The sequence below is a fragment of the Oryx dammah genome, unplaced genomic scaffold, assembly GCF_014754425.2.
Source record: "Oryx dammah isolate SB20612 unplaced genomic scaffold, SCBI_Odam_1.1 HiC_scaffold_29, whole genome shotgun sequence".
NCBI lineage: Eukaryota > Metazoa > Chordata > Mammalia > Artiodactyla > Bovidae > Oryx > Oryx dammah.
The window spans coordinates 61109529-61121523 of NW_024070213.1; the positions used below are offsets into that span (position 1 = coordinate 61109529).

The following is an 11995-nucleotide window of genomic DNA, read 5'->3' on the forward strand; positions in this document are numbered from 1 at the left end:
TACATGCTCAGTAGCGGTGGCACATGGGCTTAGCTGCTCTGTGGCATATGGAATCATCGGGGACCGGGGTTCGAACCCCTGTCACCTGCATTGGCAGGTGGGTTATTATCCACTGCACCACCAGGGAAGGCCTGCACTTTGTTTTCAATACATTTGCTGTTCTGTCTTGTCTGAGATTGGGCCCTTGAGTGACAGTCCACACAGTTGGCCATGGAACCCATCTCCGTGAAGCCCTGCCCCCACCACTTGTAGGACCAGCAGGATGACCAGGGCCTAGTAACCTCACAAGCTCTTTACATTCTGGAGAGGAGTCCTGGGATGAGTCCAAACTTCTGGAACACGCACCCCCAAGGCATAAAGTGAATCAGTGATGCTTTATTTGATATCAGTTGGTTTTATGAGACTGGCTATGTATGTGTGTGTGTAAATAATAAATTGAAAATCAGGAGTCTTCAGATTAAGCATGAAGCTCTAGCAGGCATTCAAGTAGTTGAAATTTTCTACTATAATTTTGAGGGAAAAAATAATCAGTGGAAATTTTTGCTTTTATTTCCTCTTCAGGATCCTATTCCAGCCGAGGTTTACTGAGTTGGCACTAGGCTGATGGGTCGGACTTGGTCACCTTCCACTGTCAACAGATACCTTCAGGCATTTACCAGAAGGCCTTTATCTCCCCTGCCCATTTCTATCCTGGGGAAGGAGACTGGAGATAGCAAAGATACTGTGAAGAGGTGGACACAGGCAAAGCAAGGGAGACTGGAACCCCCAGTGTCTCATACCCTCCCCAAAATATGGCTTCGCACAGCTGGATGTGGGTTATAAGGCACAAGGAACAAAATGGAGACTGAACTCCTGACTCAAGATCCTCAGCCACAAAACTTGTTTCTTTCTTCATAATACCTCTGAATCCTAAGCAATGTCCCAAGAGAAGCCTGGGGTGGAGGTGGTGAATGAGGTGAGATGGGTATCCCAGGGATATGAGAAGCCTCTATTTCCCTCCCCCCATGCACCCTCTCTCCATCCAGTACCCAACTACCCCCTATCATGCACCCCAGTCTTGAGTTACAGGGCCTTAGCTGGCTTAGGGTAATACCAGTACATCATGAGATCCACCAGGAAGCTGGGCAGGTAGCTCATGGGGAGGTAGATGAACTTAGCATCCCAGCCAGGTGAGTATCGGGTGCGGGGGTGGCAGGCGGTCAGGGCGTGCTCCATGCAGTCAGTTGCCAAGGACAGATTCTGAGTCCATGGTGGTTTCAGTAAATTCAGTGACTTCAAGACTGTCCAGAAGGAGACACCATCTAAGTTATTCTCATCTTCCAACCCTCCCAATTCCAGATCAACTTCAAAGTTTCTAAAAATTCCTTTCTCTCCAAATCATCCTCCAAATTAAATCAATTAATTTCACTGGAAAGTGTCCCAACACCCCCATATTTCTATCCACACTAAGTAAGCCCACTCTAGAGCTCATCCTGAACATATACTATGTAATCTGAAGATCTCTAAAAACACTAGAAATAAGAAATTGAGACATCTAAAACAAGGTGGTTCTAACACCAGCTTGCCATGATTCCATGGGTGGCACCACTCTATGACTTCATTTACTTTCCCAAATAAAAGAATATTGTAAGAGAAACTGGTCTCCTGGTCTGCTAAGCCTGGATTCTTTCCTTCTGTCATGAGTTGATCACACGGGACCCTGGAGATGAGCTCATATCCCCACAGTGTGGGGGGACTCAGAGCCTGGAGGGTGGACCTGAGACTGGACAAGGCATTGATGATGGACCCAGGCTTCCAGACAAGAGTTGGTTTCTCTCCCCAAGGACCACAGCTCACTCACAGTCAGCAAGGAAGTTTTCTCCATAGAGTTCTTTCACCTCTGGGCTGGCCTGATTCCACAATGCCTGTAAGTATCCAGAACCCTCAGCTCGGGTCATATTGGTAACGAAGTAACCAGGCTCAATCATAGCCACCTTCACTCCAAAGTAGGAGAGCTCCCTTCTGTGGACAGGACAAGGGGTAAGGAATTGAGAGGTAGTGCAAGTAGAGCATTAAAGAACAGTCAGAGACCGGTACAAGACTGGGTGAGATACTCTGGGAGCTCTCAGAAGTTGTGAGATGCAGAAGCCAGGGAGAGAAGCTCATGGTGGTGTTACTGCTTCTCTATCAAGCTTGACCATTTCCCCAATTATTTAACACTCCATGCCTATCAGCTCTACATCCTACCAACTGTGCTGCAGAGCATCACTGAAATGCTGCCTCCTCCTGTTTCTCTCACTACAAAAATTCACCACATTTGTACATTGTGTCTTTCCATAGTGCACATCTCCTGTCTCCCCTCTCCCACCCCAGTATCCTCTCTGTCCTCTGAGGAATATCCACCTGCCTGTGGACAGAGCTTCTACACATCAGAGCCAGCCTCTCTCCTCAGCCAGTAGTCTCTACCATTGATTTGACTAGGTGGTTCCCTTAACTAATTGCTTCAAGGGGTACACTTCCCCCCAGGGCTCCCAGAACCTAAATACCACAGCAGCTGAGTACATGGAAGGCCTGCACAGTCAAATCTATCCATTATTGTGCCTCCGATAATTTCTGACCATGGGCCCTCCTGTAAGGCAGGAATAAATTGAATCAAACTCTACAGGTCTAGGAACAGCTGGGTGTGTGAAACATAGGAAGGTGCTTCCCAGCTTCCCAGTGAAAGTCATACACAGAGTAAGGGAGAGGGACCTGGAAGGAAGAGCCATTAGATCTGTGATATATGAAAATCTCTGCAGAAACTCTGCCCCACTCCCCGCCAACCCACATCCCCCAGCCTCCGGCTCAGAGCACAGAAGCAGAAGAGAAGAAGGGCATCCACCACAGCCCATTACCTGAGGGAGTCTGAGAAGGCTTCCACGCCGTACTTGGATATGCAGTAGCCTCCACCTTGGATGGACACCCGGCCCATGACGCTGGAGACGTTGACCACACGGCCCCTCGCCTTCTGCACCAGGGGCAGCAGACTCAGGGTCAGATCAATCACCCCCAGCAGGTTCACATCCAGAACCTTCACAAAGTCCTGTTTGGTCAGCCACTCGTTGGGTGCCATGGGTCTGCAAATGCCGGCATTATTCACCAGACCCCAGAGTCCTGGGAAGAGTGAGGACAAAAGGACAACACTGAGCTGGGCCCAGGAGAGAGGACTGAGCCATGGTGCCATTCACCCTCCGACCCAGAAGGACTTTAGGAGAGAGGCTGCAGGGGAGGGGCTGGAGCAGAGACCAACACGCTCCTGGGGGGTCTGTGGAGTCCAGACCCTGTGAGCAGTGGGAGGACAGAAGGTGTGCTCCCTCTTGACTCAGTCTTCACACCGCGCCTACTGCCTGGTGACAAGGAACTAGCACCCCAGAGCTGATGAAGGGAAGTATAGAGCTTGAGGACAACTTATGTGTCTATAGTCTCTAACTCAGAGGGTGAAGTTGTGTCTTTCACAGTCCCTGTTGTCTTTGCAGACATGATAAATATTCCCTAGCTGCTCAGATTTTCTGACACCTTCAGGACTGAGTGGTTAACAGCTAATACAAGGGAAAGAGAGGGAAAGAGAGAGAGACAGTGAGAGAATGAGGGCAAGAGAGACAAAAAAGAGACATTGGATAAAAGACAAAAACAAATACGACTATAGTATGGATGCAGATTGTGTGGATAAATAAGACTTGAAATCCTGGGTTGGGTGGGAATTGTGGATAGGCCTGATATTGACCTCTAGAGCCTGGGCTTGAAACACCCCATCAATACTGAGTCATGTCCCTGCAGGGATCTGGGGGATTACATGGGGTATCTGGAGGGGAGGTTGGGCTCCCTCTCTTTACCCATCACCCACAGAACACAGAGTTCACCCTCTACCCCAGAAAACCCCAACTGTCCTCCCACTCATATAAGAGATCATTCTAGCCCATCTCCTCAGAAAAGGTTCCCCAGCTTGAAGGAAACTACCCTGTGGGAATCAAAGACACAATCCTAAGGATTTCTTTTTTGTTCTTTTTTTCCTTAAGTTTTAATTGCAAGATAACTTATTTAATTGAAGGTTAATATTGTGCTGGTTTCTGCGATACTTCAGTGTGAATCAGCCATGGGTGTACAAAAGTTCCCTTCCTCTTGAAGCTCCCTCCCACCTCCCATCCTATCCCCTCCCTCTAGGCGGTCACCAAACACCTGATCTGAGCTCCCTGCATCATACAGCAAATTTCCACTGGCTTCCCACTTGACATATGGTAATTTATATTGGTACTGATGAGCTTATTAGCAAGGCAGCAATGGAGACAGGGACATAGAGGATAGACTTGTGAACACAGTGGGGAAGGAGAGGGTGGGACAAATCGAGATAATCTCAAGGTTTTATTTAGGGTAAAAACAGTAACCAGAAGCCTCAGGGCAGCAAGAGCAGGCATTCAGGGTTGCTGGGGTAGGACTGCCAAAAATATCCACACAGAGAGCTGAGTTCCTCCTCTGCTCAGAAACACGCATGCCTTGTAGGAAGAATATTCTCCAACCATTTGTTATCAGAGACACAATGAATATAATGGTTATAGTGTAGGGACTTGGGTAAAAAGAAGTTTATTGAGATATCATTTATGTTGAATATGGTGAATAAAAGGTAGGGAATGATTATGTATCATACCATAAAGTACTTTTTCATAAGTATTTAAAAGTGTAGTATTTTCTCAATCATAACCTATGATGTTTTTGAAGAAAATTTTGAAATGTTCTAAATCTACATATACTTATTCAGAGGAAAGAAAAAGATACTAACACATGAAAACAGAAGACTATGTACGTCAAAATGTTAACATTACTTATCTTTGGGGGGTGAACTTGTTTCAGAGTGTTTGGTCTTAATCCCTACACTTTCCTGAGTTTCCACAGTGATCATGTAGTAAGATAAGAGAAATTAAAGTTCTTTTCTTCCCTTACAAAACTTGGGACGATTGTAGTAATAAAAAGAAAATGCAGAAGAAGAAAAACTGAAAAGAGAGAGAGAGAGAAGGGAAGTGACCCCATAGTAGATTTCTGACTTTTTCTGACAAGTCTTGAGAGCACAGTGTCATCCCCCCAAATGGGTGACATTTAAACCCAAGTGGGATGGCAATGGATAACCAGCAAGAACATGATCAACAGCTGAGACCACAGCCCAGTTCCAGTCCTGGGCTCCAGCCCCTCAACCATGCCCCCCTCCCACACCTCAAGCACCTTTTCAAGTCAGAGTCCTCCTCCACTCCTCCTCCAGAAAGTCCAGCCTGATCACCCTGCTCACTCAGCAGCAAGAAACCCAGATGTTCTGCTGAGAAAGGAGGGGACACCAGACAGGTAGTCTGAAAGGACACAGTCTCATCAGGGAAATCTTTCCCCAAACTGCAGATCCTCAAGGTCAGGAGGTTGGTGTGAGGAGTGAAGGATGTTCGGCTGGTCAGCTGGCTGAGGTGAAGAAGACAGGTGGGACTTCAAATCCAGGAAAACACCTTGGAATCTTCCCCAGGGAGCTGACAACCAGTGCCCCTCAAACAGAGAGAAGAAGTAAACAAACAAGAAATCTGGGTGTTACCTCTATCCCCCACACGCTCCTTGACCCAACTGGTGGTTGCAGTGACATTCTCAATCTTGGTGACGTCCAGGATCACTGTCTGCAGACTGTCTGATGTCTGGTTCCTCAGCTGCTCGGCCCCCTGCTCTGTCAGACATGCAGCCAAGACCCTCAAGCCTCTCAGGTCCAGCTGCCTGGCCAGCTGGTTCCCAAGGCCCGAGTCACAGCCTGTGATGAAGACGAATTTGTCCTGGAGGTGGCTTATCACCTGCCTCTCCCGGTACCAGCGCAGGAGGCAGTACAAGACCACGAGGACCACCAGATACAGTGACATGGCTTTGCTGGGGACAGACACATGCAGGCTGGGGTGGAATAGACTGACTAGTGATCAGACTGGAGGAATTAAGAACACAGGATTATGGTTGGCCAACCAGCTTCCACGCTCTCTGGCAAGGAGTTTTCAAGATTTTCCTGTTTATCCTCTTCAGTGAATATTAGCATAAATAAATAAAATAAAGCATACTCTTGTTACCAGCCAAAATTTTGGCCTTCTCTGTCCACAGAAGCTGAATGAAAAATACAGACAGAGTTTAGAGGAAATAGAAAGGGGCTTTTACTCTCATCCAGTGGAGAGGGGAACACAGTAGGCTCATGCCTCAAGTACTGTGCCCTCCCACCCCCATTCCATGAGGAGTGTGCTGCTGCTAAGTCGCTTCAGTTGTGTCTGACTCTTTGCAAACCCATGGACTGCAGCCTACCAGGCTCCTCCGTCCATGGGATTTTCCAGGCAAGAGTAGTGGAGTGAGTTGCCATTGCCTTCTTCAATGAGGAGTGTAGAGGCTTACATAGGGCAAGGGCTCACAGTCAGGAGTCAGTGAAGAGGAACAAAGGTGATAGGATCTTGATTTCTTCCTCATGCATTATTTCAAAGATAGTCATAAACTAGCGTCAATAACCCAGTAATTGAGTCTGGCAGTTCGGTGGCTCTGTGGCCTTCTTTCTGATATGGAACTACAAGGGGAAGGGTGTTGTAAGGGTAAACAGCAGATAAGGGATGTATTTAGCATAGAGTCAATGGAGAACGTGTGAATTGTAGCTCCTAATGAATTCGGGGGCAGAAAAGCAAACTTAGTTACAGACATACAGGGTTAAAAACAGTTAAAGTGAAAAAACAGCTAGGAATGTTGATGCCTGCTACTGTTTTATCTTCTTTGTTCTCAGGAAAGGAAAAGAGAAACACTCATTCCTCTTTTTTCCTGCTCACTACAGCACTCTTTGGGACAGTTATCCCATTTCTAATCGAGCCATTATATTTTCAGCAAACTTCTTATGGATGACAATAGTTTTCCCAACCACCTAAGCCTGGTCCTCCCTCTCCTCCCAGTTTCCCTCTACCCAGTTCTCCCCTCTCCACCCCCACCTCCATACATTAGAACACTTACACATCTGGTTTCATGGTTCACAACTATCTATATACCGAGAGAATATAATCAATCTGGTTTCAGTATTGACCAATTGTTGATGTCCGTGTGTGGAGTCTTCTCTTGTGTTGTTGGAAGAGGGTGTTTGCTATGACCAGTGCATTCTCTTGGAAAAACCCTGTTAGCCTTTGCCCTGCTTCATTGTGTAGTCCAAGGCCAAATTTGCCTGTCACTCAGGCGGCTGCCACCGGTGCACTAAGCGCAGCAGAAAGGAGCTACCCCACGTCCGAGATCAGGGGCAGAAGCTGGGAGGACCCCATGCCCGAAGGGTGGTGGCCAAGAGGAGTTACCCCACATCCGAGGTCAGGGGCAGCGGCCAACAGTGCCAGGCTGTGGTGGTGCAGGAACGGCCGAGAGGAGCTACACCGTGTCTGAGGTCAGGGGCAGCGGCCGGGAGGAGACACCCCACGTCCCAGGTCAGGGGCGACGGCCGAGAGGAGCTACCCCACATCCGAGGTCAGGGGTGACGGCCGAGAGGAGCTACCCCAGGTCCAAGGAGTGGTGGCTGTGTGGGAGCAGGAGGGCCTAGAGGAGCCATCCCACATTGAAGGTCAGGAAGGGCAGTGGTGAGGAGATACCCCTCATCCAAGGTAAGGAGCAGTGGCTGCACCTTGTTGGAGCAGTGGTGAAGAGATACCTCATGCCCAAGGTAAGAGAAACCCAAGTAAGATGGTAGATGTTGCAAGAGGGCATCAGAGGGCAGACACACTGAAACCATACTCACAGAAAACTAGTCAATCTAATCACACTAGGAACACAGCCTTGTCTAACTCCATGAAACTAAGCCATGCCCGTGGGGCAACCCAAGACGGGCGGGTCATGGTGGAGAAGTCTGACAGAACGTGGTCCACTGGAGAAGGGAATGGCAAACCACTTCAGTATTCTTGCCATGAGAACCCCATGAACAGTATGAAAAGGCAAAGTGATAGGATACTGAAAGAGGAACTCCCCAGGTCAGTAGGTGCCCAATATGCTACTGGAGATCAGTGGAGAAATAACTCTAGAAAGAATGAAGAGATGGAGCCAAAGCAAAAACAATACCCAGCTGTGGACGTGACTGGTGATAGAAGCAAGGTCTGATGCTGTAAAGAGCAATATTGCATAGGAACCTGCAATGTCAGGTCCATGAATCAAGGCAAATTGGAAGTGGTCAAACAACTGATGGCAAGAGTGAATGTTGACATTCTAGGAATCAGCGAACTAAAATGGACTGGAATGGGTGAATTTAACTCAGATGACCATTATATCTACTACTGCGGGCAGGAATCCCTCAGAAGAAGTGGAGTAGCCATCATGGTGAACAAAAGAGTCTGAAATGCAGTACTTGGATGCAGTCTCAAAAACGACAGAATGATCTCTGTTTGTCTCCAAGGCAAACCATTCAATACCACGGTAATCCAAGTCTATGCTGCAACCAGTAACGCTGAAGAAGCTGAAGTTGAAAGGTTCTATGAAGACCTACAAGACCTTTTAGAACTAACACCCAAAAAAGATGTCCTTTTCGTTATAGGGGACTGGAATGCAAAAGTAGGAAGTCAAGAAACACTGGAGTAACAGGTAAATTTGGCCTTGGAGTATGGAATGAAGCAGGGCAAAGGCTCATAGAGTTTTGCCAAGAGAATGCACCGGCCATAGCAAACACCCTCTTCCAACAACACAAGAGAAGACTCTACACATGGACATCACCAGATGGTCAACACTGAAATCAAACTGATTATATTCTTTGCAGCCAAAGATGGAGAAGCTCTATACAGTCAACAAAAACAAGACCAGGAGCTGACTGTGGCTCAGATCATGAACTCCTTATTACCAAATTCAGACTTAAATTGAAGAAAGAAGGGAAAACCACTAGACCATTCAGGTATGACCTAAATCAAATCCCTTCTGATTATACAGTGGAAGTGAGAAATAGATTTAAGGGAGTAGATCTGATCGATAGAGTGCCTGATGAACTATGGAATGAGGTTCGTGACATTGTACAGGAGACAGGGATCAAGATCATCCCCATGGAAAAGAAATGCAAAAAAGCAAAATGGCTGTCTGGGGAGGTCTTACTAATAGCTGAGAAAAGAAGAGAAGCGAAAAGCAAAGGAGAAAAGGAAACATATAAGCATCTGAATGCAGAGTTCCAAAGAATAGCAAGAAGAGATAAGAAAGCCTTCTTCAGCGATCAATGCAAAGAAATAGAGGAAAACAACAGAATGGGAAAGACTAGAGATCTCTTCAAGAAAATTAGAGATACCAAGGGAAGATTTCATGCAAAGATGGGCTCAATAAAGGACAGAAATGGTATGGACCTAACAGAAGCAGAAGATATTAAGAGGTGGCAAGAATACACAGAAGAACTGTACAAAAAAGATCTTCACGACCCAGATAATCATGATGGTGTGATCACTCATCTAGAGCCAGACATCCTGGAATGTGAAATCAAGTGGGCCTTAGAAAGCATCACTACAAACAAAGCTAGTGGAGGTGATGGAATTCCAGGTGAGCTATTTCAAATCCTGAAAGATGATGCTGTGAAAGTGCTGCACTCAATATGCCAGCAAATTTGGAAAACTCAGCAGTGGCCACAGGACTGGAAAAGGTCAGTTTTCATTCCAATCCCAAAGAAAGGCAATGCCAAAGAATGCTCAAACTACCACACAATTGCACTCATCTCACATGCTGGTAAATTAATACTCAAAATTCCCCAAGCAAGGCTTCAGCAATACGTGAACCATGAACTTCCTGATGTTCAAGCTGGTTTTAGAAAAGGCAGAGGAACCAGAGATCAAATTGCCAACATCCACTGGATCATGGAAAAAGCAAGAGAGTTCCAGAAAAATATCTACTTCTGCTTTATTGACTATGCCAAAGCCATTGACTGTGTCGATCACAATAAACTGTGGAAAATTCTGAGAGAGATGGGAATACCAGACCACCTGACCTGCCTCTTGAGAAACCTATATGCAGGTCAGGAAGCAACAGTTAGAACCGGACATGGAACAACAGACTGGTTCCAAATAGGAAAAGGAGTACGTCAAGGCTGTATATTGTCACCCTGCTTATTTAACTTATATGCCAAGTACATCATGAGAAACGCTGGACTGGAAGGAACACAAGCTGGAATCAAGATTGCCGGGAGAAATATCAATAACCTCAGATATGCAGATGACACCACTCTCATGGCAGAAAGTGAAGAGGAGCTAAAAAGCCTCTTGATGAAAGTGAAAGAGGAGAGTGAAAAAGTAGGCTTAAAGCTCAACATTCAGAAAACGAAGATCATGGCATCCGATCTCGTCACTTCATGGGAAATAGATGGGAAAACAGTGGAAACAGTGTCAGACTTTATTTTGGGGGGCTTCAAAATCACTGCAGATGTGACTGCAGCCATGAAATTAAAAGATGCTTACTCCTTGGAAGAAAAGTTATGACCAACCTAGATAGCATATTCAAAAGCAGAGACATTACTTTGCCGACTAAGGTCCATCGAGTCAAGGCTATGGTTTTTCCAGTGGTCATGTATGGATGTGAGAGTTGGACTGTGAAGAAGGCTGAGCACTGAAGAATTGATGCTTTTGAACTGTGGTGTTGGAGAAGACTCTTGAGAGTCCCTTGGACTGCAAGGAGATCCAACCAGTCCATTCTGAAGGAGATCAGCCCTGGGATTTCTTTGGAAGGAATGATGCTAAAGCTGAAACTTGAATACTTTGGCCACCTCATGGGAAGAGTGGACTCATTGGAAAAGACTCTGATGCTGGGAGGGATGGAGGCAGGAGGAGAAGCGGCCCACAGAGGATGAGATGGCTGGATGGCATCACTGACTCGATGGACATGAATCTGAGTGAACTCTGGAAGTTGGTGATGGACAGGGAGGCCTGGCGTGCTGCAATTCATGGGGTCGCAAAGAGTCGGACACGACTGAGCTACTGAACTGAACTGAATGAATGCATTTCTGACTCTTTTGTTGACTATGAGGGCTACTCCATTTCTTCTAAAAGAGTTTTGCCCAAAATAGTAGATACAATGATCTTCTGAGTTAAATTCACCCATTTCAGTCCATTTTAGTTCATTGATTCCTAAAATGTGGATGTTCACTCTTGCCATCTCCTTTTGACCACTTTCAATTTACCTTGATTCATGGATCTAACATTCCAGGTTCCTATGCAATATTGTTCTTTACAGCACAGACTTTACTTCCATCACCAATCATATCCACAACTGGGCATTGTTTTTGCTTTGGCTCTGTCTCTTCATTCTTTATGGAATTATTTCTGCACTCTTCTTCAGTAGCATATTGGGCACCTACTGAACTGGGGAGTTCATCTTTCAGTGTCATATCTTTTTGCCTTCTCATACTGTTTATGGGGTTCTCAAGGCGAGAATACTGAAGAGGTTTTCCATTCCCTTTCTTCAGTGGACCACATTTTGTCAGAAATCTCCAGCATGACCTGTCTGTCTGGGTGGCCCTACATGGGCATGCCTCATAGTTTCATCAAGGTAGAGAAGGTTGTGGTCCATGGGATCAGTTTGATTAGTTTTCTGTGATTGTGGTTTTTATTCTGTTTTTCCCTCTTAGAGATGAAGATAAGAAGCTTATGGAAGCCTCCTGATGGGATACACTGACTGAGGGGGAACCTGGGTCTTGTTCTGATGGGTGAGGCCATGCCCAGTAAATCTTTAATCCAATATTCTGTTGATGGGCGAGGCTCTGTTTCCTCCCCCTTGTTTGACCTGAGACCTAAGTATGGTGGAGCTAATGAAGTTAATGGCAACCTCCTTCAAAAGGTCCCATGATGCACTGCTGCAGTCAGTGCCCCCGACCTTGCAGCAGGCCACAGCCGACCTACACCTCCACCACAGTCTCCTAGACACTTACAGACAAGTCTGGTTCAGTCTCTTGTGGGCTCCCTGCTCCTTTCTCTTGGGTCCTGGTGTGCATAAGGTTTTGTTTGTGCCCTCCAAGAGTCTG

The 11995-nt window shown here is 46.5% G+C and overlaps 1 protein-coding gene across 2 annotated transcripts in view; it reads right to left on the reverse strand.

The window, feature by feature from the left end:
• Positions 1-866: 866 nt before the first annotated feature.
• Positions 867-11995, reverse strand: part of LOC120857467 (retinol dehydrogenase 16-like) — a 14067-nt gene continuing 2938 nt past the window's right edge. The window contains exons 1-4 of one of the 2 annotated variants that reach the window (XM_040232995.1): positions 5582-5894; positions 2874-3132; positions 1841-2001; positions 867-1280 (exon numbers count right to left, since the gene is read on the reverse strand). In XM_040232995.1, the coding sequence (XP_040088929.1) occupies positions 1063-1280; positions 1841-2001; positions 2874-3132; positions 5582-5894 (951 nt within the window). In that variant the 3' untranslated portion in view covers positions 867-1062. Of the gene's footprint in view, positions 1281-1840; positions 2004-2873; positions 3133-5581; positions 5895-11995 lie in introns of those variants that run through there. The other variant, XM_040232996.1, reaches the window with a different exon arrangement.